The sequence below is a fragment of the Gopherus flavomarginatus genome, chromosome 15 (assembly GCF_025201925.1).
Source record: "Gopherus flavomarginatus isolate rGopFla2 chromosome 15, rGopFla2.mat.asm, whole genome shotgun sequence".
NCBI lineage: Eukaryota > Metazoa > Chordata > Testudines > Testudinidae > Gopherus > Gopherus flavomarginatus.
In genome coordinates, this window is record NC_066631.1 from 31,156,049 (window position 1) to 31,174,973 (window position 18,925).

An 18,925-nucleotide genomic window follows, 5' to 3' on the forward strand; every position below is an offset into this window, starting at 1 on the left:
GTAGAACTCAGTGGGGCTGTGGAAGGGTGAGCTGGTTTCCACACTTTCTTGTATATCACAGAGAATATTGCCAATAAAATTCTGCTCCCAGAGCTATCTATTGGACATGAGGAGGAGGAGGATATGCACATTGGGAGGAACCCAACATGGTTTTCAGGTACTAGAAAAATCTTGCATTGTCTGATCCAGGGGTATTGGAATCTCCACCAAAGTGCTGCGGAAGTTAGACTTCAGGGCTCGGAATTGTATCTGCATCTTAATAGCAGTCTGAGTCTTGTGCCTGAAACAAACTTTTTTTGTGCTATTTCCATCAGGGGAAGGGAAAGGAAACCTGGGATTAGGTCCCCAGAATACATCTATTGGAGGTACAGTCCTAGATTATATATTGAAATCTAGGCTTTAGATTATCTACCTGGTTACTTACTTATTGCCCTAGTCTGATTGCTGTAGTATCTGAAAATCAGGCAGGGAAGGATTATTATCCAATTGGGAAACTGAGGCACAAAGAGATTATGTGACTTGCTCCAGGCCACACTGGAGGCATGATACAGAGTCCCCGCGCCTGGATCCATTGATGTGAAATAATCTCTCAGATGCCTACAGGGAGAAGTGACTGGCAGTGAAAATGAGCTATAGAAACCCCACCTGAATCCCTCTTTTAGCTTTTTAAAATGGAAAGTTTCCAGAATCGCTCAGAGCCATTTAGATGAGTAGGGTAATGGCGATGTCAATCAGAATGTTAGAATGAGGGCAGCTTGCAGAATCAGGCAGGCTCTAATTACCCAATTTCCTGTGAGCACGAATGCCAATCAGGAATGGCCCAGTCTGACTTATCTCATCCTCACCAGTAGAAAGAAAATCCTTAAACCTGCATTACAGCTGCTGTTTTACAGCTGCGGAGATATAGTGACCTTTCAATAATTGATGTGGAAATGACACTTTCTTAATTCCACCAAGGCTCAAACCCACATTTACCCAAATTGTTCATTATTGTGGGTTGCTAAAAGGATAAAGTCTCCTGAATCATCACTGGCTCAGAGGCTGCCTTTTGTGATAAATGCAATATCAGATGTATCCCTAGGAGGGTGGCAAGGGAAGAAACCCAGCAAGTTTTGGTGTCATCTTTAGCATGTTTCAGAATGTTTATCATTGTCCCGGCTAGAGTCCGGCACTGGCTGACATCTGTGCAATGGATGGGAAACTCCAAATGAAGCAAGAGCCCAGTGTGTGAGAGGCTGGGTTTTGTGTGTAACGTCATAAGGCTTTACACGGGGCAATTCTTCCCCTCCCAATGTTTTCAAAGAAATGCTTAAGGCTTCAAATGTTGCTTTCTAAACATTTTTAATCCTGTTTGCTGGAAAGCCAGTGCCAGGCTCCTTCTCTGCCAGCTGAATTTGAGGAAAGGGAGAGGAGAGCCGCTGACTTGCTAGGACCCATGAATAATCTGTAGCTTTCTCTGACTCCTTGAGCTTCTTGCGCAAGCACCAGGGTGTTGAGTGGGGCCCAGATCAGACCAGTTCTGGAGTGGAGAGGGCAGATTAGGGTCCTCAGGTCCAACCACGGCCTTGCTGGTTTGATTTTGGCTCAGATGCAGCCCTAGTGGGCAGAAGTCTTGTGAGGTCAGACAGCTGATACAGGGAGATTTTTTTTTCTTTTACCAAAGTCAAAATCTTTATAGAATGCAGGAGCATTTTCATCACCATCAAGATCCATCAACCTTCAGTTGTGGGAAGATGGTGGGCTTTTTGTTTTGTTTTGTTTTTGTAGAGCTCGCTTTCCTGATAGTGATGCTAGAACATTAACATTTGGCTTAGCTAAATCATATTCTGCTGTGTCTCACTCCATTGCAACATCATGGAAAAGGCTAGCTACCTCTCTGGCTGGGGAAGCGGTCTCCCTGCTTCCTTCCATCATTCATGAAGACGCTGCTTTGATAAATTCCATCGAGGCCTGGAGTTTGAATCTATGACTCTCTCCATAAGTTCTAACATATTCCTCTCTTCAGCACCTGGGCTTTCTTCCTTGTGTTCTTTAAAGGAACAGGATGCAGTGAGCTCATTCCTGTCTTATATGTTGCATATGCTAAATCCACACAGGCTTCATGGGAAAGGCCTTAAAAACCACCTGAGAACAATCTTAGTGGATTTGTGGAAACCTGCCGAGTGCAGTGCTGAAAGGAAGCGGGTTCTGAGCTTCGTTCGCTTCCGTTTGTTTGTTCACCTTGGAGCCAGGTTTGATTTGGCAGGGGGAATGTGCCAGGAGAGAAGATTTGTCCCCTGGCAGCACAAAGCCAGCAGAGCCTCCAGAGGCCAAGGTTGCTGTGGGGTATTTCAGAATGTAATAGCTCTCTTGGCACTGCCCTGATGAGTGATGATAAACACTTCGTTTGTTGCGATTGCCACACGAAGAGTCCTAGAGACAGGGTGTGCAGCAGCTTTTCCTCCAGCATCAAAAGATCAGTCACTAGGTCACAAGTGACATGAGTTTTATATTCTCAACCCTTGTCCCTAATGGATATTTGTCCCTATCACAAAAGCTATGTGGTCTGCCTGGCCTGTTAGCACCTTGGCAGAGCTGTGTGGAGCAGAGATCTCCAAAGACTGTGGCAGGGAAACTCAGTGGGTTTTAGGTTTTTCATGGCAATCCCGAATCTCAGCTTGGATTAGTGGAAAGGTTTGCTCAGATATGTGAACCTGGGCCTCATTCTGGGTCAAATGTGCATTTCCTTTCCCACTTGTGGCAGAGGTAGGGTTGTTTGTTTAAGATATTGAGTGGGAAACATGCAAAACTCCAGGACTTGGGTGGAGTTTATGCTTTGAGTCATTTGAAACATAAAGTCCAACTCAGGTGGTGGAAACCCATATAAACAAAAGCCAAAATACAAGTATGGGCCAGAAACCTCGGTTAGATAATAGCTATGGATTGGGTAAAGGATTTTATTTGAACCTGCCACCCTGCGTGCCCTTATTCTGCCCTTCCTGCCATCCAGAGAGCGGGCATCTGGAGACAATGTCACTGCGGAGAGTACACAGGGCATTGCTGTGGGTAGCAGGTCTCTCACATTTCTCTGCTGTGTTTGCACTGAGGGTGGGTATTGGTTATACTTGAACCTCTCCTAAGGGGGCACCTTGGTGTTTCAGAGCCATGAGAACAAAAGCGGGAAAGTACAGGAGCAACTGGAGAATTGACACATCTGCTGGTTTGCAAATAGCTCTGATAGATTAGAGCTCACTCAAGCCCTGGACTGGTGTTTACTGATCAGATCTGCACTCACCAGATGTATTATTTTCTGGGTAAGAAATATATCAAAGCTGCAAATCAGAGAATGTGCAGGAAGGGAATGCGGCTGGAAGCTCCCACTGATCTAGTGTTTGCGCTCAGCTACCTCTGCTGGCATGGCTCTTGGAAAGCCTCTGGCTGTGACTTAAAGCATCTCCCCCCCGAGACCTCATGCAAAAGGAGGGGCAGGGCTGACAACAGCCCCATCTGCCCTGTTTCGCAGTACCCTCCCCCGTCCCCCCAGGTATGGGGCCGGTGCAGCTCTGTGCTGTTCCTTGAGTCCTCTGCACTGGGTGAGCTGCAGCAGCAGCCCTGGTGCTGTTCCACCCTGAAAGGGGCAGGGAAGGGGAAAAGAGTGCAGATGCTCCCCTCACCTCTCTACAGGCTGGAGCAGCAGTGGTGCTGCTCAGGAGCTGAGGCCCAGTAGGGCTGGTGCAGCTGCACTGCCCAGCTCCCGTGAGGTCTGTAACTTTGCCACAATGTCGCCCGACATGAATATTTTTTCCCAATGCAAATGATATTGTTGGTCGCCCCGATGTGGCCAGGCCTGAGAATTCCCCCAGTGATGTTGTCAGAATGCGTTCTCATTTCCTGGGCTGTTGTAGCCCGTGCGGTGAGCACTACTCCTGACCCTCAGCTTCACTGGCTTTCTCTATGTCTCTGAAAGACTTTAGCTGCCTTTCCTTCATCCATTCCCCTTTAGTCCCACAGCCTGGCTGTTACTATTGCCAAGTCACTGGCGGTGTGGAGGGGTCTGACTCCAGAGGCTTGTTACTATTGGTGTTGTTTCTCCTTCCTGGGATTGTTTTTTATTGTTATCATGGCTCCTCAGCCAGGGCAAACTCTCTCCTCGCCTGGAGACTTGGCACTATCTGTCCAGCTCTCTGACATCTTCATTACAAACCGTCCACGAAATGCAGCCAGAATGGCAGATTTCTTTAATCAGGCCATTACACGGCTCTTCCCATTGTTATCCATATGCGTTAATGGGTCGTACATTAGCCAAGGGGTCAACAGAGAATAGACTGCAGAACTGAGTGGAAGACAAATAAATTAAACATCCAAGCAGGGATCAACCCTCCCAGTCCTCCCGCACCCGCCCAAAGCCATGAAAATGGGCATCTGTGTTAGTCCCATTATCAGTGATAAACAGAAACATTGTTATAAAGTCGGTGGAGAAAAGTGGCCGAGGTGACAAACTGGCTCAGCTGCTCGCTTGGCACTGTGGCTGAACTCTCCTTTCACAGAGCGGCAGGGTCCTACAGCATAGATGAGTGGTATGTACAGTGAGAGAGATATTGTACTAATTAGCTGGGGGTTTGAAACATAGCGAGCGCTCCTTACAGGCTGCAGGTCCCTCTTAATGTCATGTGCTGTTTAGAATGAAATGACCCCGTGGACAGCCAGTCCCACTCTAGCCATGAGTACAGAAGTAGAATAGTAAAATAAACCCATCCCTCCACAGGAGCCATCCTATCTCTGCTCCATCCCCAAGTTCCTGAGATGGGCATTGCAGTCTGGCCTGTGAGCTACCAGAGTCAGTCTCCCAGACCATGGCAGTAGAGTGGGCTCCAGGGTCAAGGCCCCCACCCCGTAAATGCTGGGCTAGCACCTCCCTCTCTCCTATGTGGAGGATGCTCCATCTCAAGCCCCTCTGTGGACTCTGTCCATGGATTATGGCACAGGGAGGAAAGTGTCTCTCATATAACCAACTCCTGGGTTTCCTCATGGTTGCACCATTCTTAACCAGCACTGATGAGTAAAGGGCTCTTGGGCACGAAAGCTGCCTGGCCATCCAGCAGCAGTGCAGGGTCTGACAGTGTCCCCCATGCTGCACGCCTGTGCCACGAAGGGCCGTCCCAACTCCCAACTCAGAGGCACTGATATAAGTCCTGGTGTCTGCTCTGGCTGCTTCTCCCAACTAACCATTACCTGAGTCTCATCTGGATTGAACCCATCCAAGTGCCAAGCTCATCTAGATGCTGGGTTACACAGTCTGCTGGACAAGACAAGTCAGGTCATGTCCCGTCACTGTTCCTCCCAGCATCCTCCTATAGGGAAGGTGGCAAAGCAGCCCCCCATGATACCTAAAAGCAGAGGAGCAATTGCCCAGTTACCCTCTGAGCCCTCTCAGAACCAGAAGTTTTATTGGCATGAATGGCCAGCCAGGGGAGAGTGAGTGAAGCAGCTTATTCCACAAGGGGGCTGATAAAACCTCCACCACTCCCCTGCCACACTCTGGTGTTACTTGTCTGTTCAGTTACTGTTTTATGCAACATCCTTTGCAATGGCATCTAAGTGCAGCCAGCACAACAAATGCAGCAACCATGAACAATCGCAGAGGAAACCGGTTGAAATGTACAAACTATAGCCCTTTGTATGCAGGCAAAACGATGTTTTCCACTCCAGTTAGCTTAATGAGCACTCCTCCCCCCAACACCTCAGACACGTGAGTTATCACCTTTAAGATCATCTGAGCTGGCCATGGGTGCAGCCTTGCTGGATGCTCAGGGGGGTTTCAGTCAAGTTAAGCCAACTTGATTGGAATCAACACCATTTCTTCCCATAGGCAAGTCAGGCACAGGGTTTAATCAAAAGCCTTCAGAGTCCAGCACTGCCCGAGGTGCCCTGATGCCAGGCTCTGGAAGGCTGCTGGGTGTGGAGAGAGTGACTCACGCAGGCAGCAGCGTCTGCTGGGAATGTCATACTGCTTCTGCGGTGCATACGCACATGCTTTTGCTGGCCTGGCTACAGCCAAGCACGAGCAACCAGAATTCCATTTATCGAGACTCTGCTCCTTACTGTTCCTTTTCAGATATGTCTCCTGCCCTTGCTTTCCCTCGTCCACACAGTGAGCCAGATCTCCATCTGACGTAAATTGGTGTTGAATTTAATAGGGCTGTGGTGATTTACACCAGCTGGGGATCTGGCCCTGTTAATATCAGTGGAATTGTGGCTGATTTGCACCAGCTGGGTATCTGGGCCCTTTGCGTCCCATTCCTAAAACATCATAGAATCGTAGGACTGGAAGGGACCTCGAAAGGTCATCTAGGCCAGTCCCCTGCACTCATGGCAGGACTAATTATCTAGACCATCCCTGACAGGTGTTTGTCCAATCTGTTCTTAAAAATCTCCAATGATGGAGATTTCACCACCTCCCTAGGCAATTTATTCCAGCGCTTAACCACTCTGGCTGGAAATTTTTCCTAATGTCCCAACTAAACCTCCTTTGCTGCAATTTAAGCCCATTGCCTCTTGTCTTAATTTTATGAACTTGTGCGGATGGGGGGCAGAGTGGTAGATGTGGTATATCTTGACTTTAGTAAGATTTTTATGCTATCTCACATAACTCTCTCATAAACAAACTAGGAAAATACATCCTAGATGGAGCTGCTGTAAGGTGGGTGCATAAATGGTTGGAAAACAGTAGTTATTAGTGCTTCATAGTCAAGCTGGAAGGGCATTTCGAGTGGGGTCCCACACTGATCAGTTCTGGATCTGGTTCTATTCAATATCTTCATCAGTGATTTGATAATGGTATAGACAGTGCACTTATAAAGTTTGCTGACAATACCAGGGTAGGAGGGGTTGCAAGTGCAAGTGAAATTCAGTAAGGACAAATGCGAAGTACTCCACTTAAAAAGGAACAATCAGTTGCACACATACAAAATGGGAAATGACTGCCTTGGAAGGAGCACTGCAGAAAGCGATCTGGGGGTCAGAGTGGATCACAAGCTAAATATGAGTCAGCAGTGTAACGCTGTTGCAAAAAAAAGGGAACATTGTTCTGGGGTGTATTAGCAGGAGTGTTGTGAGCAAGGCATGAGAATTAATTCTTCCTCTCTACTCTGCGCTGATACAGCCTCGAGTGGAGTGTTGTGTCCAGTTTTGGGTGCCATTTTTCAGGAAAAATGTGGACTAATTGGAAAAAGTCCAGAGAAGAGCAACAGAAATGATGAAAGGTCTAGAAAACATGACCTGTGGGAGATGATTGAAAAAACTGGATTTGTTTAGTCTGCAGAAGAGAAATAGTACAGTAGTCTGCCTAACCTTCCCTAGATATGGGGGATTAAGGAAAAGTTATGTACACAAAGCAGATGTTTCACTGGGCAGCAGCTTCTCAGAGCTTTCCCTGCTTTCTTGGTTCTCAGTGGGATTTCCATCTCCCACTTGCTGTCTCTGCTCTTAATTAGCCTGCATTCCCTCTAATAGACTGGTAGCGAGGTGTTTGGTTCCCCAAGCACGTTCTCATTTCCCTTAATTGTTTCCCACATGCACTGATTAAAGGGGAAATGTGAGGCGTGCATGTTCCTGACTAACTCCTGATATCTCAGGGCTCTTAATTAACAATTATTAATTCAGTACATTGTTGGTGAGGTGAACCGCAGGAACTGCAGGGGGTATAAGGCAGGTGGCTGGGAAGCCTGGTGTTTCCACCACTGAACAAAGCGATGCAGCTCTGCGTACTTCCTTCTGATGTAATTACCCACTGCCATTACAGAAACACCAAGTACAGCTTGAAATACCCAATTGCTGCCCACCATTCCCCCCACCCCATCCCAGCCAGGTTGCCTATGGAATTAAGATGAACTCAGTGTATGCAGAGGCTTCTGAGCATGCATGACAATGAGAGCAGCAAAACAATCAGCTTTAAGACAGCTGCTGTTCTCACCGGTCAAGTGCCCTGTTTAAGGCCATGGCTACACTAACAGTTTTGCAGCGCTGGTAGTTACAGCTGTGTTCGTACAGCTGTGTAGGGCCAGCGCTGCAGAGTGGCCACACTGACAGCTACCAGCGCTGCAGTGTGGCCACATTTGCAGCACCTGCAGCACTGTTGGGAGTGGTGCATTGTGGGCAGCTATCCCAGCATTCAAGTGGCTGCAACGTGCTTTTCAAAAGAGGGGGGTGGGGTGGAATGTGACAGGGAGCGTGGAGGAGACAGACAGATTGGATTTTTGGAGTTGACACTGTTCTCAGCTCCCTGCCTTGCAAGTTCTAAGGACTGGAAGACACACAGTGGCTACCTTCAATCATTTTAAAAGTTCTAACTCCCTTCCCCCACTCCTCTCTCATTCACTAAATGCAAATTATGTACTTCTAAATACCCATCAGACCAGATAAGCAACTGCTCAACATGGACTTCCCCCTCCCCCTCTGCCGTGTGAGCGTGCTGTTTCTCTCTTCAAGCAAACAGCTGTGAACATTCCAAAGTAATTTCCCGGCCTGCCTCCGCTCACTCAGCAAACAGGAGCTGTGTTTGTTTTTTAAATAAGCAGTTTGGCTGAACTCCAAGCTCTCCCTTTCTTCCGGTTTGTTGTGGACAGGAATTCTGGGATACCTCCTCATACCCCGGAGGTCAATAAAAGCGCTAGTGGGCGTCCACACTTGCTGACCAGCGCTGGATCACCAGCGCTGGAATCCCTACACCCGAGGCTCGACCGGGTGTACAGCCAGCGCTGCAACCAGGGAGTTGCAGCGCTGGCCGTGCTTTGCAAGTGTGGCCACATCCTAAGTTGCAGCGCTGTAACCCCCTCACCAGCGCTGCAACTCTCTAGTGTAACCATGGCCTAAGGAACAGACGTTGCCTTTGAACTTTCAGTGCTGCTCCATAAGTTTTCACAAGCGGTTTGAGCAGCGTAGGGTGTTAAATCAGCCTGACTGGTAGATGCTTGAGGTGCACTCTCTATTAATATGTTTCTCTTGGATTTACATCTCAAAATTCCTGCTCTTATCCTTGGACTGGTCACAGTTTGTTCCATTTTCATTGTAACTCCCTCACACCAGTGGCATGAACTGACAGGATACTGCTGTGAGACGAGAATCAGAGCCAGCCTGATTCTAGGAAAGTGAAGGAAGAAGGTTGTGAGTAACAAGCCTGGCCTCTGGGATGGTACCGCTGGGTTTAGGCTTCTCCCAGGAATACGTGGAAAGACTTTGCCGCAGTGCTGTAGAAATACCACTCTATCAGTGCTCTCAAAACCTGCCCAGATTAGCACCATTGTTTTGCTGCTCCACCTTGTGCTGTTAATGCCAGAGCTCATTGCAATAGGGAATTAGCATTAAGGAAAGGTTAAAAGCGATGGAATCTTATTAGACAGTTCCCATTTGCATAAGGTAGAAAAAGTAACTCCAAGTCCAGTCACCTCTGAATCATCTGGGTTTTCCCCGAAACTTTGCCATGTGGCCTTCCAGGTTCCTGGGCACCACTGGGTTATGCTGTTATTACATCCAACGAAGTGCCATTCCTGGGATTTAATAATAATAGCAACAACTTTTTCAAACAACAGAAAGAAACAAAGCTAACATTCAAAGAGTGAGTCATGGATCTCGATTTTATCCTATGGGAATGTCACATGGCCTGTTCTATGGAATATGGTAGAATTTAACTGCCATTTTACCACTCTGGTGTACATGCTATGTGTGCGCATGCATGTAAACAAGCACAATACTGACAGTGTCGCTTCCTATTGCCTCTCTTAAATATTAAACTGGCTGAAATAATTACCTGTTACGCGCTGAAGTTGTACAGAAGTTGTACAGAAGGCGGATTACATACCAAGGTGACTGCACACTGCTGTTTTTATTTATAATTTATGAGGCGGAAAAAGCCTGCTTAGCACAACACAGAACAGGCTGAAAATAGAAAGGAAAATTGCTTAACAAATCAACAGGCACAACGCATGGAAAAAAATACCAAACAAATCGGGATTTCTGTGAGGATTTTTTTCGTGAATGTTAATTTGCTTGTTCAGGATATGTCAATTGAGTAAAGTTGATGTGCCATTTAAGGAATATTTTTCAGTGTGAAAAGTAATAGCAGTATGAAGAGTATCTCAGAAATTATTTAACGTTTATTCAGATATGTTCTTAGAACAGTCTCCAGAGAGAGAATCTGAGGCATGAAGTAGAGAGTAGCTGGTGTATATTAATAACTTAGTAACATTTCCCCAACCTCAAACAATGTATGCATTACAGAGCAACTGCTTTTATCTCATTTTAATAAGGTTCAGTGTTTTCCCTCTTAGGGTAGCTGCAAGATCTTACCTACGAAGCAGCAGAAAGCAGGCCTAGAAAGAAATCCAAATATTTCCAAAGTATCTCACGTGAGGCAGCCATCTCGTTATGTCAAGATAAACATTGTACTTATCTGTCCTGGGACCAGCACGGCTACAACAACACTGCATACAGTACATCATTGTGCTTATCTTTCCGTTTACCCCTTCGTTTCCAGAAGAGGACGCTAAGCAGAACTACACAGAATTTGCAGGTTTCAGTTTGAAAGAGAGATTTATCTGGCGCTTGGCTTGTGAAAGAATGGCTGCGAACAGCCTCCTCATGCTTACAAGGACATTCAAGTCTGATTAACTCAGGCATTCTGGGAAGCAAGTCTTGTACCTTGCAATGTTGTTATGCAAGGGTGCGTGTACTAGAAAGGATGTTTGAAAGAGGAACTGAAATATGGGAAGAAAGATACCTTGTGGTTAAGGCGCTGCATGTGGAGTTATAAGGTTGGCTTCAATTGAGGAAGTCACGCAGGCCTGAAAAAAGCGGCAAAGAGTCCTGTGACACCTTATAGACTAACAGACGTATTGGAGCGTAAGCTTTTGTGGGTGAATACCCACTTCGTCAGATGCACGTAGGCCTGATAGTTAAAGGTATTTAGATGTGTTGCCGTTTGATATTGCGACGCCTAACTGACGTAGCCTAAGTCTCACTGAGAGGATCTTGTCACAGATCCTAGCAAGTGCCCCTTCCTAGTTCGCTGTGAAGGGAACCCAGGCCTCCGTGTTCTGGATCCCTTGGGCAGAGTTAAAATTCTACAGGTTGAACGGAGTCCAGCCACTGCCCCCATCTTGGGGTCCCTCCACATACTCAGAGTGCATGCCCTGATGTTTGGAGCTCTTTCAGAGTCAAAAACAAGGGAGAAAGAAATGTGCACAGAGAAGAATGGAGAGATCCTCTTGACTGTGCTTTGCTAATTGTCCATACTGTATCTTGGACCCAGCACTTCTGCCTGGTCTGAGTCATTCCTTCCCTTTCCTTTTGCATTCACTTTCTGGCCACAGATTATGGAAAAGCCTAGTCTAGTATCCCTTTACAGCAATGATAAATTCCTGTGGGATTTTGTCCGACTCTTCCCTTTTCTGTCCATTCCAGCGCAGCTTTGCTGTTTTCCTGCCAGCTTGCTGTCACAGACGCATAGATATTCGTCAGTTATGAAGGGATCTGGTCTGCATTTTGCCTCCTTATGGATTTTAATCATTAAGATGGAATTACTGTTGTTGCATATAAATAATTGTCATTGCAAATATATGTCAGTTTTATTTGCTGTGGGAGACTACAGCATTATGCCCTCCAGGGCTGTGGGGACTGCAATCATTGTTGAGCTTGAATAAAACAATCCTGAATTTGAAGACATTGATTGTGAGCTCATCAGCTTCCATAAACACATCTGTTAGTTCAGTCTTCTGAAGCTCTTAAACTATGCAAGAAAATGCTATTTTAGCCTTTGCTAGCAGCAACTACTAGATCGTTACAATTGCAATTCAACCCCCCTGTCTTCACTCACTCTGAACTTTCAGAAAATAATTTCCTTTGGGCTTGACATTTTCCTTGCTTAGTCTCTGCCCAAAGGCAGAATCTCTTTGGAAGGTTTGAGCCAACTACGCATGTATCGTTGAGTTGCTGTCTATATGGTATGCTTAAGCAGGGCGATGGAATAGATGACCCCTTGAGGCTCTTCAGCCCTACGTTTCTATGATTCTGTGGTTCTGTTCTATGATTCCTTGAAATCAATGGGACCATTCATAATGTAAAAAGGACATGCCTACGTCTTTGCAGAATTGAGGCTGTAGTGTGCAGCTAGCTGTGCTGAAGGTAAATGATGGCTTTGCTAGGTTTGAAAATTAGTGGTTTTAAATTAAGAAAAGTGTGAACCATCTGAAAAAGCCATAGGAGCATGACCAGTTGGAGAAATCACTTACATCTAGAAGTGTGTAATTACAATGCGCCATTAACTAAGGACCAAATCCTGCAATCCTTACACAACCCAAACTTCCATTAATGCCAATGGAAATTTTCAAATGATTAAGGAAAAATGCTATACTATTTATTATTTTATTTATTTATTATTGTTATCACTCTCAGAGGTAAAATTAATGAATATAGGGCTCTAAATATAGACAATATTCGGAATATATTCATATTGTAAGCTCTCTGGGGCAGGGACAGATCAAAGAAAGACAAGATGGGCAAACCCAAGACAAGATGCTTGGCAGCTAAATGGGGGTGTGGGATTATTACTGAGAGGGGATGGGGGTTGCTTGGAGAGGCTGGTTATAAGGAGGACTATTTAACTTCTCGGTTGGCACATAGACCCATTGATGTTATTCCGCAATGGGAGTGCAATCCAAGCCACCATGGCTTAACAACCATGTAAGAGAAGCAGTGAGAGATAAAAATACTTCCTTTAAAAAGTGGAAGTCAAATCCTAGCGAGGTAAATAGAAAGGAGCATAAACACTGCCAAATAAAGTGTAAAAATGTAATAAGGAAAGCCAAAGAGGAGTTTGAAGAACGGCTAGCCAAAAACTCTGTTTGTGGGCACCTGTGCTCAGCACTTCAAAAATAGTCAAAGGCTGGGTCAGATTTCCTATTGTTGTGGCTGCGTGTATCTCCAAGACCTTTTCAGAGCAGAGACCCGTATTGCTGAAATATTTTTTTAAAAAGGCTGGGGGCTGGAAAATGAAATATTAACCCTTGAAATTAAAAATGTTACAAAATAGATGAAAAAGATGCTTAAAATGTCCGACGTGGATTTTTGTCAGTTTTGCTGATCTGCGTCTTACTGGCATAGTTTAAATAGGAGAAGGTCTTTGGTTTCCAGCCAGTATCCTACTTCCATTGTTCAGATTTCTCTTGAATTATCTGGAAAACAGAATTCAGAACCACACCCATCCCTGTGTGTGTGTGTGTGTGTGTGTGTGTGTGTGTGTGTGTGTGTGTGTGTGTGTGTGTGTGTGTGTGTGTGTGTGTGTGTGTGTGTGTTTTAAACCAGCCTTGTAACTGGAGCTGGCTGGGTTGCAATAGACAAACCCCACTGAGTCAGAGCTCCTTTTGCCCAGTTCTCCCAGACCTTCCTGTCAAGGCTGCAGTTATAAGGAAACACATTTTGCTAGTTATCAATGCTGCGGGCTCTTCTCCTCAGGAACGCTAGCATCGTGTCATTGGAAGTGATGCTTAGGGGCCTTCTTGGGTCCAGTTCACCTGGTCATCTTGCTTTGCCTTCTGAGAGAGGTTTGTCACATCCTCAGCAGGACTCGGCTTTCAGTGCCATCCAAGCAGCTGGAACTTGGGTTTTATTTTTTGTCAGATGTGACCATTTTTCTTTAATAAGCTTCAGTGCTCATTACAATCTTTGAATAAGCTGAAGTAATTAAAACCATTGAAATGAACTTTGCCTCAAAGTCTTCTCCCAGTTAGTTATGCTGATGTAAATCCAGAGTAACTCTGCTGAAATCAGTGGAATGACTTCTGAGTTACACCAGGGCAACTGAGTGCAGACTATGACCCGGGCAATTCATTGTGGCTAGCTGACTGAGCTATTCACTGGATTTGCTTGAGCCCATGATCCTTGGCAGAGATTGCTTTACTGATATACAATGTGCCTGGCTGATGCCACGTTAGGCGATGCCAGCCACTACCCTGGCATTGGATCATGATGCCATGGTAGCTTGGTCCTCTTTGCTTCTCCCAGCCATTGGATCCTGCTCAATCCTTGCTGAAGAAATTGATCTAATAGTTTTTTTTAAAGACTGACCCAGTTCCTCCCTGGTATAATTCTATTGGTTTCTCCTTGGACTTTCCCCAGGGAGGAATTTGGCATAGCCAAAATGTAAAGGTATAAGGTAAATGCACAACTGTCCTCTACCGGACAGAGTTAGACTTGCTCAGCTGTGTGTCATAGATTCTATACAGATATTAGAAAGGAACTTCTTCAGTAACTCAAAGGTAAGAGGGCCTGGGCTGGTGGAGGGAGGCCTGAGTCTAACACCGGCTGTCTCTGTGACATTCCAAGCAGCTACAATGTGTGGTATAGAGACAGGTTGCCACCGGCTTGCTATAGTATCTTCTCTAGCTGATTCCAGTGCTGGGTTCCTGCCTAGTCTCCATGGCACAGCTCAGTGCTCCCGGAGCTCAGGTCCTTGCCACTGAGCTGGAATAGTAACTTGAGCAGTGACACGTACATATGAATAACATGCAGCCTGCTTGTCTGTAAAAAGCAACAGAGAGTCCTGTGGCACCTTATAGGCTAACAGACGTATTGGAGCATGAGCTTTCGTGGGTGCAGCTGCATCCGACAAAGTGGGTATTCCCCCCCGAAAGCTTATGCTCCAATACCTCTGTTAGTCTTTAAGGTGCCACAGGATTCTTTGTTGCTTTTTACAGATCCAGACTAACCCGACTACCCCTCTGATACCTGCTTTTCTTTAGCATTCCTATCTGCTGTGCTGAGCTGAGGAAGGCTCCTGAGAAAGGCTCTGGGACACTTGGCTTCTCTCCAGTTCCCTTTCCTCCCACTCTCCCAAGCCTTTTCAAGCCCCACATTTGCCCCCAGTGCAGAGGCCTACTTAATCCTTTTAAAACACAAACGCACAAGCAGTGATTCTTCCCAGACTGAATGGTGCCACCCTTTGCAGCTGGCACACATGCCCCTCTGTAAGCACTGGGGGCTAGATCAAAGAGTGGTGTCTCCACTAGATGTGAGGCTACAGGGAAAACTGCAGGAAGTGCCATAGTCTGGAGGTGGTGCTTCTTTCCAGCATTTAAAATATGCGTGGGTTTGCTGCAGCTCCAACTGTAAATACAGGTTTTAAAATATAAAGCGCTCTGTGGAGGTGAAATTAAACCTAATTATAGCAGTCAGTTTTATTCTACTCTGTATTCTTTATGAATGGGTTTCATCATGCTGTAACTAATTAGCTCTGCCATATTACACCTGAACAGCAATTTATTTTAAAGTACTTTCTATCGAAAAAAATCATTTCCAGATCACATGACCTTGCATTTGCAGATTTTTTCCTATCTTTGTTTAGTGTGTCACTGTTATACGTACGACCATCTGCCCCATTTCTTTTGTTACTTGGGGTACGTCTACACTACAGGATAAATTTGAATTAGCTTAAACCGATTTTATAAAACAGATATTATAAAGTCGATTGTGCCCGTCCACACTAGGCACATTAATTCGGTGGTGAGCGTCCGTGGTCTGAGGCTAGTGTCGATTTCTGGAGCCGTGCACTGTGGGTAGCTACTGTAAAATAATGAGGCCAATAATGTCGATTTGTGTCCACACTAACCCTAAATCGATATAGTAATATCGATTTTAGCGTTACTCCTCTCGTTTTGTAGGAGTACAGAAATTGATTTAAAGAGCCCTTTAAATCGATATAAAGAGCAGTGTAGTGTGGACGGGTGCAGCGTTAAATCTTTTTAACGCTGTTATAATCGGTTTAACAGCGTAGTGTGGACCAGGCCTTGGTCACCGCTAAAATCTTTACCATTGTTATTTGTGAGTAATTAATGTTTCTGTGGTATTTGTAGTGTTCTCTCCACCAGGTGCAGGGAATAACAAGATAATGGCAATTATGCAAAAGGTAAAATTATTAATGGCAACCACAATTTCAAGGTGAAAACAAGAACATTTATTTATAGCCTTTACCTGAGCATTTAGCACTATAATGTACCTCAAAACATGAATGTGAGGTAGGCAGGCTCTCATTCCATGCTCAGAAAACATTCAGGTCAGAAGGTCGGGATTTGTTTTGATTTTTTTTGCCTGTTTTCATCTGGATGAATTCTTTCCAGAACCTTCCCTTAGCATGTGACCGTGTCCATCTTATTCTGAGGTCAGTGAAGGCAGTGGGGAGGGGGGTTTGAAAGTTGCATGTGAGGAACAATTTATGTATTCAGGGAAGAGTGAAATCCTTCTTTGCTTGGTGGGGAAAGAGTAAATAGGTCTCGCCAGGAGGATGATCTTCCACCCCACTCCACCCTTTCCATGGTAAACGATGGGTTTGCTTTCTATACCTATGAGTAGACATGGGTTGGGAATGGAAGGTGGTCAGATGTAGCTGTTTGTGATCTTCTGGCTTGTTTTGTGTGATTCTATTTTCTTTTCTCCTCTCTTGTCAGTTGGCAGGAAGCAGTTCATGAAATTTGAGTGGGCTAACAATGCTGCAGATGTACTGGGTTGTGATTTTGAGGAGCTCACAACAGCAGTCTTCAAGCACCATCTGAAACAGATAATAGAACAGGTCACATCTGGAACGAGTCGGCTGAGCAAAGATGAGGAACGAAATGCTGGTATCAGACTTTTCCATCCTTTCCTATAAGTATCATTGATGTGTATTGTTCTTGACTTGACCAAGGAATAGTTAGAGTATTTGCGGCGTGTTCTCGAAAGATATACATCACCCATCTCTCACCAGTGCTGTGATCCTTTAAACATAGTTATGTTAAAGATTTTTTTTAAAGATAATTAATGTAATTGTCCTCAATTTATAATACTGATCATATATGTGACTTCTTCAGAGCATCTTAAGATAATTAATCCTACAATCCTACTACAAGGAAGGTCAAGTAACATGGTCTAAAAATCAGTCTTTGCAAAGTGAAGATACATTTGTCAGAAAGACCCTGTTTCAATGAGACCCTGCTCCATTTTGCAAGTGAGATCCTGCTGGAGCACGGCTATCATGGGCACACACAACTTCTTCTCTCCTCCTGTAAATTAGGGTGAGCTAGATGATATTTGTTTCACTATCTGCATTATCAGATGTGTTGAACATCTCCAAAGTCATTCGAATCCCTAGGACTAGGCTATGCCCTTGCCATCTGCATGTCATTCGCACTTTTCTTTGTATGCCACAAGAAGAAACAGCACTACCTGAACAGAACAGGCAAATGAGCCCTCAGAAGAGGCAGTGACACTCCAAAACAGGTTGATGCCTTTCCCAAGACCAGCAAGCTGCCACACCTCTGTCATTTCTTTTGTTACTCACGTGTGTGTATTTTTGTAACAATTTTGCATTGTGCTGAAACCAACAGGAGAACTATTGAACATGCACTTGCCAACTATTTCCTGCAAGCAGGCTGAAAAGCAGCAGTGGAGGAGGGGAGCATCAGTCCTAACAAATAGTTATTTGAATTGTAAATGTCAAGTATTTTTAAGTAGCAAGTGGAAATCATTTGGCTGAGAAGCCAAGAATGTTTTGCTCCCTGCTGACATCTGGGCACTGAGTGTAATTCACAGCCAGTATCCCTCTGATTTCAGTGTGTCTGTTTTATTTTTCTCCCTTCTTTTGGTGATATTTTCCTTTTGAAAGTTGTTTTTCCCCTTTGTGTGTTTGCAGCCAGTGTTCACGGTTCTCAGACTCTGACATCTGCCATGGAAAGGACTGTCACATTTGAGAAAGGTGCTAGGAGGCTATTTGTTTCCTAGCAACCAGCTCAGGTTCCAGGGTTAAAGGAAGAGTGTAAAATGTTTTAAGAGCTATCAAAAAAAAAAAAAAAAGGCAGTATGTAAAGGTAGCCTCTTTTCATCATGCAGGTAGAGAGAGAGAGAGAGAGAGAGAGTGTGTGTGTGTGTGTGACTCTCTGATTTCATGGAAATTAAGAATCAGCCCATACTCATATGAGTAGTCCTAACTGACTGGAGTGCACTCTGGTAGGATATACTTGTGTGAGTAAGAGTTTGTGAGACCAGTCTCTATACTGTAAAGCCTTTATTACAAAATACAAATCAGGTAAGAGACATTGGAGCAGTTCAGGGAAGCTCATGCAAATATTTATTCCTCATGTAAATGGATTTATATAGTGCCTTGGACATAGGAATTAGGATTGGTGCAAATTATATTCTATCGGGAGCAGGTGATGGAGTTATTATCAAGTCTGTCTATGGAAGATCAAAAAGGATTGAAAATAAATCATTCAGTGTCTTGCTCTGCTGTCCTCTTTTCTCTTTGTATCCTCTAGGGCCCAAGATGACTGGAGTGGAATGTGTGGAGGGGATGGCTGCAGGTCTCTATGAAGAACTGTTTGCTGCTGTTGTCTCTCTAATCAACAGGTATTGAGTGTTCCTAAGCCAGGCAATTAAGAGAACAAACAAATAAGTCTCTCCTGGGCTAGTAGAGAGCGGAAGGCTGTGATAAACAATGTATAAATACATAGAAAGATTTATGTCCTTTATGTTTGTCCCTTATGTTCCCCATCCCTGACATTAATACAGAGAAATCTTCACCGAATGCACTCTGAAGAGATGCACGTGGTATGTAGCCCCTGGTTGCTGCAGAAAGGTTATCTGAAGAATATTTCTGTAACAGAAGAGAATCATCAGAAAGTCAAAGAATGAACTTGTTAAAGGATCCTACAGCATGCTCGATAGATTGTTCTGCTCATCGCCAGCCGGGATGTGTTTGGCCGCCTGGCAATGAAGAAGCAGGCAGAAAGGCTCCTGGAGCACAATGCAGCAGCTACTTGCTCACGGATGTTTTTGGTTCCTTTGTGTGCAGGATGCTCTGTATCTTGGGTCGGATTTTCAAAAATAGCCATGCGACTTGGTCATTTTTGTATCTATTTGTCTGGAT

The 18,925-nt window shown here is 45.0% G+C and overlaps 1 protein-coding gene across 1 annotated transcript in view; it reads left to right on the forward strand.

Moving 5' to 3' along the window:
* The window catches only part of MYO18B (myosin XVIIIB), a 198,344-nt gene that overhangs the window by 47,383 nt on the left and 132,036 nt on the right, over nt 1–18,925 (forward strand). Inside the window, exons 13-14 of the mRNA XM_050924023.1 lie at nt 16,473–16,643; nt 18,315–18,405. Of these exons, the coding sequence (XP_050779980.1) occupies nt 16,473–16,643; nt 18,315–18,405 (262 nt within the window). The remainder of the gene's footprint in view (nt 1–16,472; nt 16,644–18,314; nt 18,406–18,925) is intronic.